Below are 18,738 nucleotides of genomic sequence, written 5' to 3'. Positions count from 1 at the left end.
TGTTCGTGCTCTTATGGGGTTTAAATTCTAGTGAGAGAGACACATAGTAAATGAATAAACAAATGGATGAAAAAGATGACTGTATTTCTCCCTTTCCCAATAACTTCCAGTGGAATTGAAATTTCTATATATAGGCTACATTGTCTATGGTGGTGGTTTGCAACCTCTTTTAATTTATTCCCTTGCTTCTTTAAAAAGTAAAAACAAACAGAAGATTATAAAAAAGATGACTGCACATAATTTAAAAGTCAAGAAATGCTAAAAAGTTTGTATCAACAACAAAGTAGTCCCTTGGTCTCCCTCCCACCATTCATCAGAAGCAACCACTTTCTTGTCTTTTAACTCTTTATTCTGGTATTTTCCTCTGTGTTTCTAAATACCATACTGCTATGGGTATCTCTTGAGTAATCAATTTTGAACCTTATTTGTTGACTCCCCATTCTAATTGTGGATTGTTAGCTCTTATATACTTCCTTACTCTTGTTCAAACCCTCAATATAGTCATGTTACAATTTTTAAATTCATGTTTAGTATTTTTAATATTATGCCTATTTAAACATCATCCATTATTGATTCATATGGTATTCTATGGTAATAATTCATTTCATATACAATTTTTGATTCTTACTGAAGTTAGTAATTGCTTTATTTTAAATTTGTTTACCTTAATTTGAATTTCTAGGTTTTTATGCACTGTCTGGTAGAATTATAGAATCTTCTCAAAACAACTTTATACATGGTAAAACCCACAGATTCTTTATCAATTTCATTTGTTTTTCCTGGGGCTCTCTATCATCCTATTCCAATTTTAACTTGTTGCTCCCTAAGGTTGCTGCACATCTGTTATGCTAGGATCTCCCTTCTCATCTCCCTGGAATTTTCCTTTCTCTTTCTTCTGTATGGATCCACTGTTTCATGAGTCTCATGACTCCCATTTTCTTAGTTTATGTCCTCATTTTGGTGGAGCATGTCCTTTAGTAGCTTCTGAGAAAGGTATACAGGAGGTCAATTTTTGAGATTTTGCATGTCTGAAAGTCATTATTCTATCTTCACTATTGATTGATAGTTTCACTGAATATATAAATCTAGGTTGAAAATAATTTTCCTTCAGTAGTTTGAAGACATGGCACATGATTTTCTCATTTCCATTGTTGGTATTGAGAACGCCAATGTCATTTTTATTTCTGATCCTTTGATTCAACCTGTTTTCACTCCTCCCCATTCTCTCAAAAACTTTTGAGATTATCTCTTTATTCCTGATGTTATGAAATTTCATGATGATGTCTGGGTCTTTGACATGTATTACGCATGTATTTGGTGGGGCCTTTCAATTTCATTCTACCTGGGAAATTTTCTTATATTACTTATTTGATAATTTCCTCAACAATATTGCCTTTCTTCTTTCTGGAAACATCTTTCTGGAAGAAGATTGAGACTCTCATCATTAAATATGAAGACATTAATTTAATCACTCTTTTATGTGGCCTACCTAACTCTCACCTTCCTTTCAGTCAAGTGTCCTAGCTCTGGTAGAGGAGAGTATGCTGGATGTCTAATTTTTCCTTGCACAGACTTTCAAACAGCTCTCTCTTTTTTAATAATATGTGGGGCCTCTAATTCCTAAACCTTTCTGGGATTTTCAGGAGGCAGATCTGCTTGTTGCTTACCAATATTCTCCTTTTCAAGTATTTAGGTTTAATGGCTCTACACTCTGCTAAGTCAGTTAGCTTTCCATCTTCATGTTTTGTGGTTAGGGTTACAGACATCTCCTAATATCACGAGATTGGAAGGTTTAGTGTTTCTGCTCCTTGTTCTTGTTGTTTGGGTGTGATTTTGAGAGGAGAAAGAGAGTGAAGAAAAAAATCTTTATTTCACTAACTTTAATCAGGAAGTCATGAAGGAAAAAAAGTTACAAAGGGTATATATCATATTCTTTTATTGGTTGCTTTGTCATAGTCCATTAATTTAACAAATATTTATTAAGCTCAGGTATAACATGGTGGTTAAGAGCATGGGCTTTGAAGGCAGACTGATGTAATTACTTAAATTTACTCTGTCTTCTTTTCATTAATTTTAAATTGGGAATAATTATGGTACCAATCTCATAGAGTTGTTATGAGGATTAAATGAGTTAATATACATGAAGAACTTGTCCAGAACCTAATAACCCCTCTATAAATGTTTATTATTATTAATGTTGTTATTTTTATTATTACTATGGGCTAGGTACTCTGTAAGTGATGTAATGGAGACTCAAATAAATATGAAATCTTTTCTCCAATGAAGGCAAACAGTTTTACCATTTCAGGGTGCTAAGGACACTGGGTCTAAAAGTGGGACTTTCTTACTTATTGATCACAATTCAAGACTAGGACAAGGACTTGAACACTATACTTCCATGATGGTATTACCAGAGCCCTGTGCTCCTATTCTGAAATGCAAACAAAAGAAGCTATCATGTATTCAGTACTTAGTCTGAACCAGGTAGTCAACATAAATGATCCCACTGAATCCTCAGACCAAGCTGACAAATTAGGTATTCTTACCTCTGTTTTATGGATGATGAAACAAGGCTCATGGTAACTTACCCAAGGTCATACAGCTGGCAAGTGGCAGAGCTGAGATTCCAGCCCAAGTCTGCTACCAGAACCTGACCATTTGACCACACATTAGCCTGTTTGAAAAAATTACAGCGACTCATGTCTGACGCTTTACTCAAACAAAATAGCATTACTAAGATCTAACACTTTGATTTGAATGGGCTTACTGGATTGTTTCTCCTCTGATATACGATGTGATAGGACTTTATGAGGACTGTGAAAAGAGAACAGTAAATCACAATGGAGAGATTGGGGGGTTGGGACACCAGTAACAAACTTCCTGATTTGATCTCAGGATGACTGGGCAAGGACTGTCACTTTGTACCTTTATATTTTGGCACAAAATAGACTTCTGAAATAAGGTTTATGTGCTTGCATTCTTAACTTTCATTCCCAATGTTTGTTTTCAATAAAACTTTATTGGCAACAGATGCATATTGCTGAAACACACATTTTGGATATTTTTTCCAAATGTGGACTCATTTGGCTAAGCAAAGGAAATCCTTTGTATTTCTCAGTAAGCCTTGGGGGACCCCTTAAGCTTCTGCCCCTACTGTTTTCCATTACCCTAAATAGGGTATCTGGCAGGGGGATGGTAGACTGAAGGGGCTGTGGTTAGGACCAAGCATTTGAGGACAGCACGCACCACACAGAATGTCAGAAAAGGTAGCCCACAGCTCACAGTGGCTACAGTTATCTTCATACCTCACAGTATATAAAATAAGGGTACTGTGTTCATGAGTATCATATCAAATGGATTGGGCTATTAGCCATCTCTTGGTTAAGTCCTAGGGTTGAGATCATGCATTATTGGAGGTACCACCTTTAATAACAGGAATTCAATTACCCATTGGTTTCTTAATTTCTGTGTGCACCTGACTCTGTCCAAATGTGATGCTGTGATTTTGTTTTTCAAGTGATGCTTTACAAGCCAGGTATATTTAAATGCACACTTTCAAGGACAAAATTCTTTAGAAGCCAGTTTTGTGTCTTTCAAGCACAGTAAATCTGAACTGATGATAGTCAACTTAATGACAGCATGAACCACTGAATTGAACAAATTCAAATCCCCTGCCCCATACCTTGTTCTCTTGGATATAAGCTCCAAAAAGCCTAAGGTAGAGCTGGCTAAAGTCTCTGAATAAAAATTAAGGGAGACTTTCAATTATCATTCATTTATTCATCATTCATTCATTCAGGTTTAGGTCTATACAGCAGGCAAAACCAAGAGACTGAGTCATCAGTTGTTTCACCCTTCTGGGCTGTGATGTCTCCAAGGTCATCTCTCTGGCAGAAGTTACTGCCAATCCTGTGTTACTTCTTTGGGGCAGAAGTCAGAAGCCAGGACAGAGGGTTGTGGAGCATGTCCTTCCTTCCCTTGTCTCACCCTCTACCTCTTCTTTTTCTCATTATTTATGCAGCTGCAACTAGAGACCTTTAGTGGCCAATGCTAAGAGAGTGTACCCTTGACTTATGGACAGGGCAGTTCCCACGCTGAAGGGCACAGTGGGTGAAACAGCAACACAAACCAGCTAGAACACAAATCCAGGCCCTCACAGAGTGGACATTTGTGACAGCCACTCTGTTGCAATGAGCACTGTTGCCAGAGCTATGATATTACCCTTAGCTTCAGGTGCCTCTACCATACTTTGTCACTGTGTGTGCACACATGTACATTTGCATGTGTATGTGTGCATGAGTGAGAGATATGTGGTGGAAGCGAGAGAATCCTGAAGAATGGCTTCAGGTTTCAGTCATCTTAAGCAGATGCTGTCAATCCCTTTTAACAGGAATAAGTCTGAGAGCACAAAGGGCAGTGTAGCTCGGCCAGCTGAAAATGCTGTGGGATGGGTCAAGTCAAAGGTGAGGGTATTTTTAAGAGTTTCAGTCTTTGCTTTTGGCTGGAGGTAGATGCAGTCTCTTTCCCGGAAGGCTCTGTGCGTTTCAAAACAGAATGCTAGCATTCTCCCTGCTTTCAGGGGCTTGCTGCTCTGTGGTTTTTTTATTCATTTGTTTTGCTAGTATAGATTTTATATTCCACCTTCCAGACTTCACTTACTGTCATAACCTACCAAAGCCCCAGAAAGCAGGCAGGCTCTTGCTGAAATCCTAAAGACAATCAAATGGAGCACCCAAGAATGTCAGGAGGGAGAGTTAGTGAAAACCCCTTAAGGGACCTCAGTGTGTACTAGGTAACTAAGGGTGGATGCCTTGGTGAGAGCACATGTCACCCATTCACCATGCCTATTGCTATAGTGTGCATTAAGCCAGTGGGGTGAACGGAGGTCACTGGAATAAAACCTAGGAGGCTGAAGTGCTGATTTCTGCTCTGTTATTAGTTAGCTCTCCTATCTGGGGCAAGGTTTTCGGCCTGAACAACTGGAAGAATGGAGTTGCTTTCCACAAAAGTGGAGCAAGAGGATTTGAGGTGAAGATCAGGAGTTCAGTTTTGGGTACAGTGAAATTTAACGTCCAAGTGTCAAAGTAGGCAGTTGGCTATGTAAGTCTGGGATTTATGAAAGAGGTTTGAGCTAAGGTATAAATCTGAAATTTATGGCATTTATGTAGCACTTATAGCCTTGAGATCAGAAGAGATAACCAAGGGAGTGAGTGTAGATAGAGAAGAGAACCAAGGACTGAGCTGCAGGGTATTCCAATGTTAAAAGGTCAAAAAGATGAAGAGGAACCCATAGGCCAAACAAAAATGTCTGCAAGCTGAATTTGGTCTCTGGACTAGACCACAAGTTGTGAAATTTCACAGGAGTTCACAACTAGAAGAGACCACAGCGAATATCTGTTTCAATCAAGAATGCTAAACGAAGAAATAGGAGACCTGGGATCTGTTTGGACCTGGGTGAATGACTTTGACCAAGCACTTGACTTCTTTAGTTCCTCTGTATCCTCAGTTCAGAGAGGAAACAAAGCATTTTGCTTATAGCTGTGGGTGTGTGTGTGTCAGTATTGCATGTCTGCATGTCGGCATGTGGGGGTATGTTTTTAAAGCTGTATTCTAGTGTTCACTTTCTCTGGGGAGCATGTGTCTAAGAGAATAGTCATTTTGCACTAAGACAGGATATCGACATGGACTGTGGAGACATGTTATTTACAGTCTTACCACACACACCTACCTCTCTAGTAGTGCCAGCAAAATGATTTTACTGTGCAAAATGCTCTGGTAATTAACCTGGTAAATTTCCTTTGCATGCCTCTTGTCTATTCCACACCTATTTTTTTAGTGCCCTTTATAACTCTAAATCATTTTCTTACTTTAGGAGCATAAAAATATATTGTGTATGGCTTGGTTTGCTCATAAAATTGTCATATTTGATATATTTAAAGATGTGAAGGCCTGGAGAAGAACAGAAAAATTCAGGGAAGAAAACAAGCAAGTCCTCAGAAACAATTGTTTTTTTTTTTTCCTCTGGGTCTTCATAGCTCTCCTCCACTCAGACATGCAGCCCATAATAATGAACACAGGCTTGGAATACACTCTGAGATTGCTCTAGGGTGACTAGGGCTCAAGATAATTGTAATTTTAAAAATAGGTTTCACTGTTGTTTGGAACCATCTACAATTCAATTTACTTTATCGCACAAGCCATGAATAATGCTATGAAAGAAAATGGACAGGCTAGTGCTGCCAGGCTGGTTCAGCATTCACGATGCATGCTGTTCTATGGATTCAAACAGTTGATAAGGACAGATCCAAATGGAAATGGAATTTCAGAGTATGTAATCCTGGACACCAACTGGAAAGAATGGGAACTCCATAGTACTTACATTGTGGACATGGAAATGGAGCTCCTACGGTTCAGGGGGACCCCCATTCACTTCCCTGGTGGCAGGCCCCCTTGAGCAGATGCAAAATGTTGGTTTGCAGAAGGAGGTAAGGAACAGAAAATCACTGGTAGTCAATTTGGCTCAGCTTGGGTTACAAGGGGAAACTCTTTAGGGGAAGGCATATTTTAATATCTGGAACACTCATAGAATCAGTCATTTGTTCTTAGGTGATGTAAACATCTTGGCACTCTATGTAGTTAATTTACAATAATGAGGACAATGAGAAGTACTTTGCAGCTTTGAATAATAATTCACAATTTAAAAACTGTGCCCATTCATTTTTAAGGGATCCTACTCCCAAAGAAGCTACTCTAATAAGCAGAAAGCATGAGTCTTCTCCTTGGTCTTTTGTAGGCTTTGACCTGTGATTGTTTCCATTGCTAGAATGATCACCTGTCCTTCCCTTGATGTCCAAATCCTGTCAATCAGGTCTCACTACAGAAATACCATATATACATACACCCTCTCTTCTCTGAACTTCCTTTGAACTAAAAGTCGGCACCTCACCCTCAGCACAAAATTGCTCTTCACTTGTTTCTTGTGTATTGATTGTGTCTTCCTCCAAATAGACTGCTCCTTGAGGGCAGGGACCATAGCTAATAATTTTTATGCCCCCCAACCACCCAGCACAATCAGTGTCCAATAAATACTTTGGTTTGATTGACTGATGGAACTCCACTAGCTCGTGGAAGAGGGAAACCCCATCAAATCTCTGAGAGCCAGAGGGGAACTTTGGAAGGATCCATATTATTCCTATGCAAGTGTACACTCCACCCTTCTAAAACCAAATGTATTTTCTTGAAAGGGACTTCAGTTTCTATTTTGCTTTAGCAACTACCTCTTCACCAGCATCATCGTATATTTTCCTATGAAATCTTAGTAATCCATTCAAATATTTAGATTTTGCAGAGGCCAATTTACATCATGATGAAAATACTAATTATCAAAAATAGACACACCCTTGAAGGACAGTGCTATGTTTTTCACCTGTAACTCATGAGGTCTATGGGATCCGGTGAATTAAAAAGGTCTTTTATTTTATGAAGGCAACATAATACTTACCCTTCACAGGTGAGAAAACATATTTATTCTCAAGACCAATATTGCTGTCCAACTTAAATGAAGGTACTCAAAGTTTTCCATTTGTGGATGTTTTCCTCCAAAGAAACACTCGGGTCAGTCTTAATTCATATGATTTGTTATTGTCAGAGTGGTGAGTGGTTTTGCTTCACAACAGAGAAATTGCTTTGTGTCCATAAAGTCAACAAGACAGACTGTGCTGTAGAAAAATGGAATTAAGTTAGGTAGATGTGGTTTCATTTTAGAGTCACCAGAAAGCACAAGGAGTCGCTCTGAGGTATATCATTTACAGCCTCTCTCTGATAACGCTATTCTTCCTCTTCCTCTGGCTCTCTGCAGGAATGACCCTGTCTTTGCTATGATGGCCTGCCTTGCTTTGCTTATAGATCTGCTATCCATTAATGGATTTGCTTACTTTATAAGGTACATTTTTTGTTCTTTTTGTATATAAAAATACAAGCCCATAATAGTTTTGTTAATATTGATTTCCAGGAAGTCATGTTTCAGTACAATTTCCTCATTACATGACCCACTGATTTTTTTTCCCATAGTGATTTGCCATCCCTATTGGCCCCATTTGGAGTGAAGTGTTTTCATGATGCCAAGAATAACTTCCTCAGCTATGTTGTCAGTGTTGTTGCCTGTGAGTAGACCTAGCTGTTGACACTATCGTGAAGTAAGAGAACCAGTATTTTAGGGCCTGTCTATACCCTATCTGTGCTCCCTTTTCTGCTGGCAATCTCCTAGAATCACCTCCTTCCCCAAATGGTATGGACTGGTATGAAGCAGACATGGGATATTTTAATAGGTTCTAAGAATTAGGCAGACTGGCTAGAACCCAAGATTTAGGAATAGTGGTACCAGTTCATAGGATTGTAGTGGGGATTAAATAAACTAATGTGAGAACATCTGGAACAATACCTGTCTCACAGTAGGAGCTCAACAAATGGCAAACCTCAGCTCCTTCTCAGGCACACAGTTCTGACGCTCCTGCTAATTGTTGGAGCCCAGGATCCTGACTTTGACACTCATACTACCGCTCCCGCTTCTCGTGGGTCGAGTCAACGCAATCACAGGAGACCTGGTTCGGTTTCTATCAGCTTTAAATTCTTCTCACAGGCGGGGTTACAGAAAGATTGCAGCTTGCACGCAGTCAAGTATGAGTTAGAGTTCTTTTAGTTTCTCTAGCTTCTTCCTCTCGTCTCTGCAGGCTGGCTCGCTGGCGTCTCCCTCCCTCTGCTGGCGTCTCCCTCCCTCTGCTGGCGTCTCCTGCCTACTACTAGCTACCGCTATATATATGTTTCCTAGACCAATCAAAGGGGAGAGCATGTGTGACCTTTAACTCTATTGGCAACAGGGCGGAAATCAAGCAGTGTGCACGAGCACGGAACTACTTATAAGGTCTGGGAGGGGGATTCTCCTATTCGGCAGAGCGGATGCGTGGGATGTGCCATAACCGGATGTGAGCGCCATCTTAGAAGGGCTGGGGTCCGACCTCGGCCGCGGCTCGGACCTCTACACATACCTTTTGCCTAGGGTATCATATTCTATATTTTTACTATCCTTCTTTCTTGGACAAAAGTCCTAGCTAGTCATCAACATTGTCATTATCAAGTCTTTGTCTTCTCTCTCGGATCCCTTGATAGGTGACACACTACTTTGATGAATTAATTCAGGATCAGGGATAAAAAGCTGAAGATGGCTTAATATGATACCCCTTTTTTGTAATCTTCACATTTTAACACTTAGACCCTCCCTATATTAGGATGATTTAGGGAAAGTGAAATAAGAAATCAGCCACATCCCTCCCACTGAGGGAACCTTTCCACTCTACAAGCCACACTTTTGATGTCTCTTTGTAAGAGTGATCCTGACAACGATGTAACATACTTGTTAGGGAATGGAGTGGAGCCATTTTAGTAAGTTCCAAGAAAAATGTCTAGTGTATTAAGTAGCTGTGTAAATTTGGATAAGACACTAAACTTCTCTTGGCCAAAATTTCTCATTTGTAAAATGAAGGAATTGGATTAGATGATCTTTAAGAGTCTTCCAGCTCTGATAGTCTAATGGGCCTGTAAAATCCTGGATTGAAGCTATTGCAGGTGACTCTTAGTGTTTAATATGTTTGCATTACTGTGAAAACCCACTATTATTCAATCTCCCCAGTATTAGAAACTTGATAAAACCACACAGACTAGTAGGTAGCTTATGATTGTTAAAACACACTTGATAAAGACATTACTTCAAAGGAAACTTTTCATTTCTGTGACTATGACATATCCCCGCTCAGAACAGAAATTAAATGTCTTTAATTTAGCTGCTGCCAAAGAATAAAGTATTTAATTAACATCATTAGATACTTAGTGAAATTAAAAGCCATCCAATCAAAAAGCTTCCCCCTCTAGGGAGATTTGAGGAGTAATAGGCTCAGGCTACCCAACACCAAAACATCCCATGGCAAGGTGGAAAAATGGAGTCGTACAGCAGCCTATGCTACTTGTCAATCTCCTTCCCACCCTACCACTCTGCAGATGACTGGTGTCACTGGTCACTGGTCTTTCCCAGGGAATGGACTGGTTTTTTGGGCTTAGAGTGAGCCCAGTATGCAATTCTCGGGAAGGGAAGACAAAAAGAAAAAAATAAATCATAGGGGAGTTTGTTTAGAGCTCGTGGGCTGAAGAGCAAAGAAGACTGGATAGGAAAATGATTGGAGAGGCACATGATTGGAGACGAAAATGACTGGGAAGGAAAATGAGTTTGAGACAACTGGCATTTCAAGTGGTCACAGAAAACTCAGAGATGAGAGAGAGGCACATCGTTTCTCAGAGTCAGTTGGTCCTTGGTTCTTAAGCTAACAAAGCACAAAAGATGCCCTCTCTTTGCTGCCTTCCTCCTTCTCTGCCCACCACGGCTGCAATCAGAAGAGCTGAGCCGCTGATGAGTTTCTGTAATAGACGGTGATTACTTGCATGAGAGTGACTCTCTGTTCCTTCCTTTTCTGTGTGTTTTGATTGTTTTAAGTTTTTTTTCAGAAAGAAAGACATGCAAAGGACCCAACCACCCCAAAACAAAGGATTCTTTGAACTCCTCCTTTCTCCCTACTCAGAACCAGACTGACTCGTCTTTCTATAAAGCTCCCTCGTGCTTTGTAATACTAATGATGATAATGATAATAATGAGTCCTTATGCTTTCATAGTGCTTCATGCTTTCCAGAACACTTTCACATACACTATCTCATTTGAGTTTCAAAACAACTCTATAAAGCAGGAAATGCAAGAGTTATTACCCTGCTAGATAGATGAAGACACTGGGGCATGAAGAGGTTAAATTATTTATCCAAGGTCATCTGGCTAATTAATGACAGAATCTGTACTAAACCTCAGGTCTCTGAATTGGGAGTCCAGTTCTCTTCCTACTGGAATGTATTCTGTAGCATGATTATTTTTACATGTGTGCCTGCTTTAAGACAATTCACTACACATATGAAACAGATAAGTTAGGGAGTGATGTTTTACTTTGCCAAAAGATTCCTGTGCTCAACCCAAGAATTCACTACAAGGCTCTTTTAATTGTCTCTGCAGGACAGCAGCTCCCACAGTGATAAGGGACATATTTGTTGGCAGACAATTAGAAACACTTAATTGTTTGTTTATAAACCAGTGGAATCACTGAAATAAACTGACTGGGTCACTGGTACTTAAAGCTACAGTGACATTATAGACTTCGAGCAACTTGACAAAGCATTTTGATTCAGTGGTTGTTTTTTCCGCTCAAGCACTTGGCTTGAGGATAACCATTAAGGGGTTATGGAAAAAGTGAAGCCAAACCGTAGCTCTGAGTTCCTAAGACAAAACAGTACAAAACAATCACGTGGGCTGAAGCAAGGTCCCTTCCAGGTCTTTAACTTGCCTGGTTAGATCAACTGAGATGACCTACCTTGCTGTGTGGGTAGACATCATAAGCTTCTATGTGTCTAGTAATTGATTTGTAGGAAGTAATTTACATTCACTGCAAATTAATGGGCATGTTTGGAGAGAATCAGGTTTAAACTGTGTCTATGTAACGCTCAGACAAGAGACCAATTCAGTAAAAGAAAAAAAAAACTCAGCCAGCCCACTTGTTTGGAATCATGTAGACAAAGCGACCAACTGATTGAATTTTTCCACTTTTCAGCCTGTTGCTTTGGCAACGCATAGATGCAACTTTGCAAGATAAGTGGTCTTGTGGGCAGAAATCTGGGCCCACAGCCAGGGACCAAGGATTCAGGACCCAACTCTGCCTCCGGCTAGGGGATCTCTCACACAATTTGCTTAATTTTGTTTTCTTTCTTTAATATGCTTTTGTGTCTATAAAATAGAGATTAGTAAGTCTTGGCCCTGGTATTATTAGAATATATACTATGGCATATGAGAAAGGGTGTTGTGTTCTTTAAAAGTACTCAGAGGTGTTTTGAAAGTGCTTTTGATGTGGGGTCACCATGTTATTAGTCTGAGATACCAACCCCATGCAACACCCTCACTCCTCCCTTTTGATGCCCCTTTAATAGCATTTTCTTTCTTTCTTTAATTAAGGTATCTTTGATATAAAATCATAAGAAGGTTTCACATGAGCAGCATTGTGGTTACTACATTCACCCGTGTTATCAAGTCTCCCTCCACACCCCATTGCAATCACTATCAACATAATAAGATGTGATAGTCACTACTTGTCTTCTTTGTGCTATACTGTCTTCCCTGTGACCTACCTATATTGTGAGTGTTAATTATAATGCCCCTTAATCCCCCTCTCCTTTAATAGCATCTTCATTTTTCTCTTTTGGTCTTTGTAACTCTGCAAGTTGTGAGAAGCCAGGATTGCCGCATTCCTTCGCTGTGGGTACTATGGGAAAGATCCAGTGAGGTTATTCTCTTGATTATCTTGTGTATTTTTAACTTCTATCACAGGGCAAATTCACCCTGGGTCTGCAAAACACGCAGCCTGCTGTGACCCTCTGATTTAATGCCTGTTACAGGTGTCATATAAATAAAATCCAGTTGATTAAAGGACCCAGCAGAATTCAACTGACTTTTAAAGTATGTGACGCTTATCAATCCCCACTTTGGCAGTAAGGTAAGGAGCATCGCTTTGTCTTGTTGCACTGTCTAATAAGGTATCCACAAGCCACAAGGAATGATTGAGCACTTGACATGTGATCAATGGAGACTGAGATGTGCTGTAAGAGTGAAATACACACTGGATTTAGAAGATAGTACAAAAACATGTAAAAAATCTCATTAAACTTTTTAAAAATAATGACACATGTCAAGATGATAATACTTTGGCTATACTGGGTTAAATAAAGCAAATTATTAAAATTAGTCTCACCTGTTTCTTTTTATTTTTTAATTGTGACTACTAGAAAACAGCATTATATGTGGCTCATGTTATATATTTATTGGATAGCGCTGTCTTCAAGCAGTTTTGTAGAAGTGAGGCAGTGCACTTTGAGGATAGTGCAGCTCTGGCTTTGTAGAACCCTTCCTTGTATATTTGGATTCAACATTTGAGTGCTAGTTCCTCAAGGGCAGAGGTAGATCTCTATTTAAAAAAAATGTTAATGCATAGCACCTGACATGGTGCTGATAGGTACTCGTAAAAGTTTGGTGAATGAATCAACTAGTGAAAGATAGTTGAATTTCACAGGGATTTTCTTCTGGTTGTGATTGTGTTATAATTGGTGATCTTCACTGAATGTGTTATAATTGGTGATCTTCACTGAATGTGTTATAATTGGTGATCTTCACTGAATGCCAGCTACTATGTCCGGGCCCTGGCCTAGGCTTTGTGAGAGATGGCATGTAGTCCCTGCCTTCAAGGGGATTCCAGTCAAGTGAGAAAGACAAATTATACCAACCCAAGAGAGTCAATAGATGCCATGTTGCCCATAAGACACCAGAATATGGTAGAACTTCAGAGGAGACAGATCTGTGGAAGAAGGCTCCTCAGAGACCCAGCACCAAAGCTGGATCTTAAAGAAGGAAGGATAGAATTTGTCTCGGTCACAGGTCACAAACTGGTAACCACTTTTGTTTGAACCTTATGGTTATAAAAATAGTAGCCAGAGTAAAAACCCCAATCAACACCACTTTTCACCACATGAGTGAGAAAACGAATAGCAACAGGGATTAATAGCCTTATAGGGAATGTTCTTTTTATTTTTTACTATTTTGGCATAGGTGGAAAAGGATGGCATTACCCTAGAAGAACATAGCTCTTGGCTTCCAGACCCTTTTGGCATTTGGCTTGTATCAGGGATTCTGATGGGAAAAGATAAGGAAAGCATACATTTTCCTTAATTGCTGTGTAGTCACAAACTTGCAGCTGGCTGTGTCTAATCAGTCAAGAAGCTAAGCCAAGAATTCCATCCAAATGGAATGTCTGAAAGTGTAAACTCTTGGTGAATATTAAATTAATTCAGTCTAGAAAAATTGGCAGGTCAGTAGAAGTCAGGCCAGGAAAGGAAGTGTTTAGAAGAAAGTGAAGCTGATGCCCAAATGTATGTGGATTTTGGCAGATTCTCTTGCTTTCTCCTTTGCCCTTCATGGCGAGGTCTGTATCTCAATAGAAAGATCTAGGTGTTCCTGCTGAGATGTGAAAATAAAGAACGAAAGGGAAGTAGATTCCTCTCTGGCCTTGCTCTGTTAAGGGGAACTCAGGTTTATGCAAGGGTTATGTGAAGAGTCATGTTTTACAACTTGTCTGAATCTTGAGCTGTTGGAATTTCAGCACATTATGGGCTGGGTGTAGTTGGCTATTGCCTTGGAACTTTGTGATAGGCTTGTCTTGGTAAAATGAACTTAACTCAGGGCTAAATCAGTGATCTTCAGTTTATCAAAGACCATTGTGAGCAGCATATGTGAAAGTACTTAAGGTCCATTTTTATTGGCAAGCAAGAGTAAAACAAAGCATGGAGTGATAGAGATAACACAAGATCAGGCAATATAATGTCTACATTCTTCTTCCAGTCCCTATATCCTTCTCTAGGTCTCTGTTTCCTCATTGTGGGGGTGGGGACTAGCCTGACAATACCAAATGTAACTGCTTGCTCTGAATCGCTAGAATTCTAAGAAAGAAACATTTGGAGACAGAGAAGAATATGAGGAACCTGTTGACTATTATTTCTTTATGTGAAATAAGTAGGTTGGTTTCCTTGAAGATAAAGATGTTCAATTTTAAAGGTTAACACAGATTGCAGATATCTCTTCCTCTTGTCATTCAACCGTGTACCTCCCAGCCCTCTCTTGCCATACTTATGTGTACAAGTTAACAATTCAAGGAACAGGGAATTCGGCCCATTTAAGCATCAGACTTATAAATCATGGGCAGATGATCTACTCACTCCATACCATCTTATTGCTTTCTGGGATACCTTCTGTCATTAATCTTGCCTGCATAAACAAGGATGCCACTTAAGATGGTATAACAAAAAGCCAGTCCTGAGAGTCAGAAGAGTAGGATTCTGTCTGAGTTCTGCTACTGATTTTTTTCAAAATGTCAGATTTTTATCTTTCTCTCATTTTTGTCTATAAAAAAGGGTCCCAGATTAAAGTTTGACTGGTGTTCTTCCTTGCCCTCCAAATCTATGACTCTAATTCCCTCTAAGAGATGGAAGTACCTACAGACATTTACCTTTCTTTTGTAGTGCATGGAGGTAAAGCATGGTACCAAACCTAGCCTTTAAAAAAATAGTGAATATTAATCAATCTCATGTTTACAGAGTTCAACTTGTATAGTTACTTCTTAGGCAAATAAAAGAAAAAACCCTAGATAAGCACAGTATCGATACCATAGCTCAATGCTCTGTCCTAGATCATAAAATTTTGTTCATAAGCTTTCCTTCTAATGTTTTCACAGAAAGGAAGTCGTGCCAGTGCAAGCTTCCAGATCATCTCAGAGGTCCAAAGTGGGAGGTTCCCAAGGCTCTCCTTCAGGGAGTCTAACTCTAGTTACCTATGAAAAGTCCAACATAGCGATTTATGAGGTAGGATATCCAACAGGTATCTAACCTGCTGCCTTCTTGGGTTTTAAAATGAGTTGGTGACTTAAGACTTAGTCTTTGGACAAAAATACTGAGGCTTTTGGTAAGTCTTTCCTTTTTGTCTGTTATACACTTATGGGCTTGTTTGGATGGCATTTTTGACACTCATATTCCTTAGCAATTAATCTACTTCCCTGTAACCTCTTTGATCTTTCAACTCCATTCATTTACTATGCATGTGGAAAAAAGCCCATGAGACCTTAACACTTAACTGTTTCACTCATTCTAGAAGATACAGCTATAATAATAGAAGAAATGACTTCCTGAGCCAGCTGTTTGTGATGGGATGTCTAGAGACAGGTTTGTGTAGAGTACAGTTTGGGGCAAATTCTCCCCTTCAAATTCTAGTTGTTCTTCTTATACTTGTTATCCTCCGGTATTATTACAATCTTTTAAAAATTATTCACTTATTTCTTTTTCACAGCCTGTACTGCTTCTTGGATTAACAAGTTACCTTCTGCTGTGTAAAATCGAATTCTTTATTATTTCACTTAAATTTCTGTTTCTTAAGGCTTAAGAGGCCACCCCTGACCCCTTGTTCTAAGGTACTGGAATTTGGCAACCAGAATAAATCTTGCATCAGTTGGAGAGATGGACTGTTTCTTCTCAGCAGTAAAGAGTTAAGCAGGGGGTAAAAGGGAAACTAGATTGCCTTTCTGTCCCTCTTAAGTGAGGCCTTCCCACTGTGGTTTCCTGGTTTTGTTTGAAGAAATACCCAAAAGCAGCAAACATTCTCAACTTCAATAGTAACTACTAAGTAAGTTCAGAACAGGGCAGATTAAGTTTTCAGATCGTCTACCACAGTGGATTTTCCAAGTGAATGCTCTCCTCCATTGGATATGTAATTGACAGGGGCCTAAAAAACCAAGACCGGCATGGTATATATTTGCTCAGTATACCTGAATGCTTTGACTTAAATTTGTGGCAGGAAACCTCCGTATCTTGCCTTGGACTTAGTTTAATTAAAGTGGAGATTTGCTTCGAATGTAAACTTGAGGTATTAGGGAATTGACAACTCTACTCTCTCAAAGACTGGAGACAAGATAATTATATAACTTGTAAAAGTCAAATGGAATGGGCTAATGGCTTTAAAAATGTATTGACACCTGTAAGATTCTGAAGTAAATCTCAGTAACCTAAGGCAGTGTCTTGCTTTCTCATCTGTAAAATGAAGGGTTGAACTAAATTCTTAATTTTGGCTGCTTATTAGACTCACATGGGAAACTTAAAAAAAAATCTATGCCCAGGCTCCACCCCTAGTAACGCTGTTTCAGTTGGTATGGGGTGTGCTGAGGCATTGGTATTTCTTTTTTTAAGTTCCTATATATACAGCCAGGGTTGGGAATTGCTGGACTAAGAAACCTGTAAGGCCTCTCCTTGCTCAGATATGCTATGATTCTCTGATTCTGTGGAAGAGTTTATGTGTTGAATTGTGGTATGTTTTATTTGGTGGAGTTGGAAGGTTAGAGCATAGAATTGAGAAGGGAAAAAATAAACATCTGTACGTAACTGGCCTTTAAGAATCTGTCAGATATTTCCTCATTTTGGAAAGAGGCAGAGAGTTGAGTTACTTCCCATAGTGACTTTTGGTCAGTCAGATTGTGAGTATTTCTGAACTGTGTAGGCCAATGAGGGCCTCTACCTGCACAAAAGGAGGGTGTGAGTGAGAATAATACCATACAGTGACATGAAGATTAGCGTGATGGCAGGGTGCAAGGGAAGACAGCTGAAGCCCGAAAACAGCCTGGCGAAGGATTGAAGAGGACTCTGAGAAGGAACATAAATTAACTGGATCAACAGATCAAACAAAGAGGTCCAGTGTGCTTTCTGAAATGGTTCTCTATTAAGAGTGTTTAAAAGAGATGTGTTATCTACTTGTTGTGTAAACTAAATCAAATTCTTAAGAATTGTTACCGGAAGGTCTGGAAGTTCCAAATAATGTGCCTGGAGCAGCAGACACCAAAGAGCAAAGGACAGGCTTCGCTAGGGCATGCTATAACATTGTACTACATTGACACAATTCACACTTTGATTATACACACAGATGCATAACATTTGGAATTGCACAGGAAAATCAGCCCTTGTTTCATACACACTCTTAGAGATACGAAAGGAAAGCTAGATGACCAGATCACTGGGGAGAAGGCTGTGAGGGGCAGATGCAGAGGGAACACATCATGATCTGCTGTGATAGCCACAGTCTAAGGGAGGGGATGAGGTGGGTAGCAGTGCGACCCTGGCACACTCAGCTAGAACTCACTGAACTTATCCTCCCTCTTCATTCTCTGCCTCTGCCTCTCAATCTCTCTTGGTGTTTTCCTCTTTGTCTCATTTCTCTCTCAGCTCCTGCACACCCTCTCCATTCATCTCCATTTCCTGAGGCCCTTTTTCTATCTTCCCACCTTCTTTTATATCCTTGATAGCTCTTGCTTCACCCCTCTCTTTTCCCCCAACCATCTTCTCTCTCTCGTCCAGTAATCAGATCATCAAAGCTGAAAAGGACCTAAGAAATCATCTAAGTTGCCCAGTTCTTTCAGGAAGGCAACTGAGGCTCAGGCCAGTTAGGTGGCTTCCCAAGGGCCACCCCTGAATTTGAGGCAGAGCCTGGTTTAGGACTTAGTTGTTTTGACTTAGTTAATACACCATGGCATTAGTGCAAAACTGATGGGTTTTAAATTACTTTGAAAAACTTTAGTGGATAGAGTTTGATGTTTCTTCCTCTTAATTAAAAAGTGAATGATGAATGAAGTATTTTATCATTCTTTCTCTTAAAAGAAAAAACAAAACAAATAGTGCATGTGTGGTAAAGATAAAACCTGACCATTTCCTCCCTTTTCCTCATTATTAATGAAGTAGGACATACACAGACTCAATAAAAATTTGCTTTAAAGTTTGTAAGAATTATTTAAATCTTAAAACAAACACACGTGAATCTCCCAGACCAAAGAAAACCCATGAGGGGAAAGAGCAATAAAGTGGGAGATGGGAGACCTTGATTGTGTTACTTCTGCCTTCAGGAGAGTCATTTAATCTTTTCAGACTTCAAAAATATGAAGGGATTGTACTAGGGATACCTAGGATGCTTTCCAGCTCTCAAATTTGGTGATTTGACTGGAAAAAAGCTCTGCTTAACTACTTCTC

At 39.5% G+C, this 18,738-nt stretch overlaps 1 protein-coding gene across 1 annotated transcript in view; it reads left to right on the top strand.

The window, feature by feature from the left end:
• The window catches only part of GUCY2F (guanylate cyclase 2F, retinal), a 77,606-nt gene that overhangs the window by 14,118 nt on the left and 44,750 nt on the right, over nt 1-18,738 (top strand). Inside the window, 7 exon segments of the mRNA XM_036991438.2 lie at nt 6,146-6,485; nt 7,649-7,652; nt 7,859-7,942; nt 12,532-12,586; nt 12,588-12,629; nt 15,414-15,487; nt 15,489-15,540. Of these exon segments, the coding sequence (XP_036847333.2) occupies nt 6,146-6,485; nt 7,649-7,652; nt 7,859-7,942; nt 12,532-12,586; nt 12,588-12,629; nt 15,414-15,487; nt 15,489-15,540 (651 nt within the window).

Source organism: Manis javanica, chromosome X, assembly GCF_040802235.1.
Source record: "Manis javanica isolate MJ-LG chromosome X, MJ_LKY, whole genome shotgun sequence".
In the NCBI taxonomy this organism is placed as follows: Eukaryota; Metazoa; Chordata; class Mammalia; order Pholidota; family Manidae; genus Manis; species Manis javanica.
Note: the sequence above shows the minus strand (reverse complement) of the source record. Positions and strands in the feature narration are given on the sequence as shown.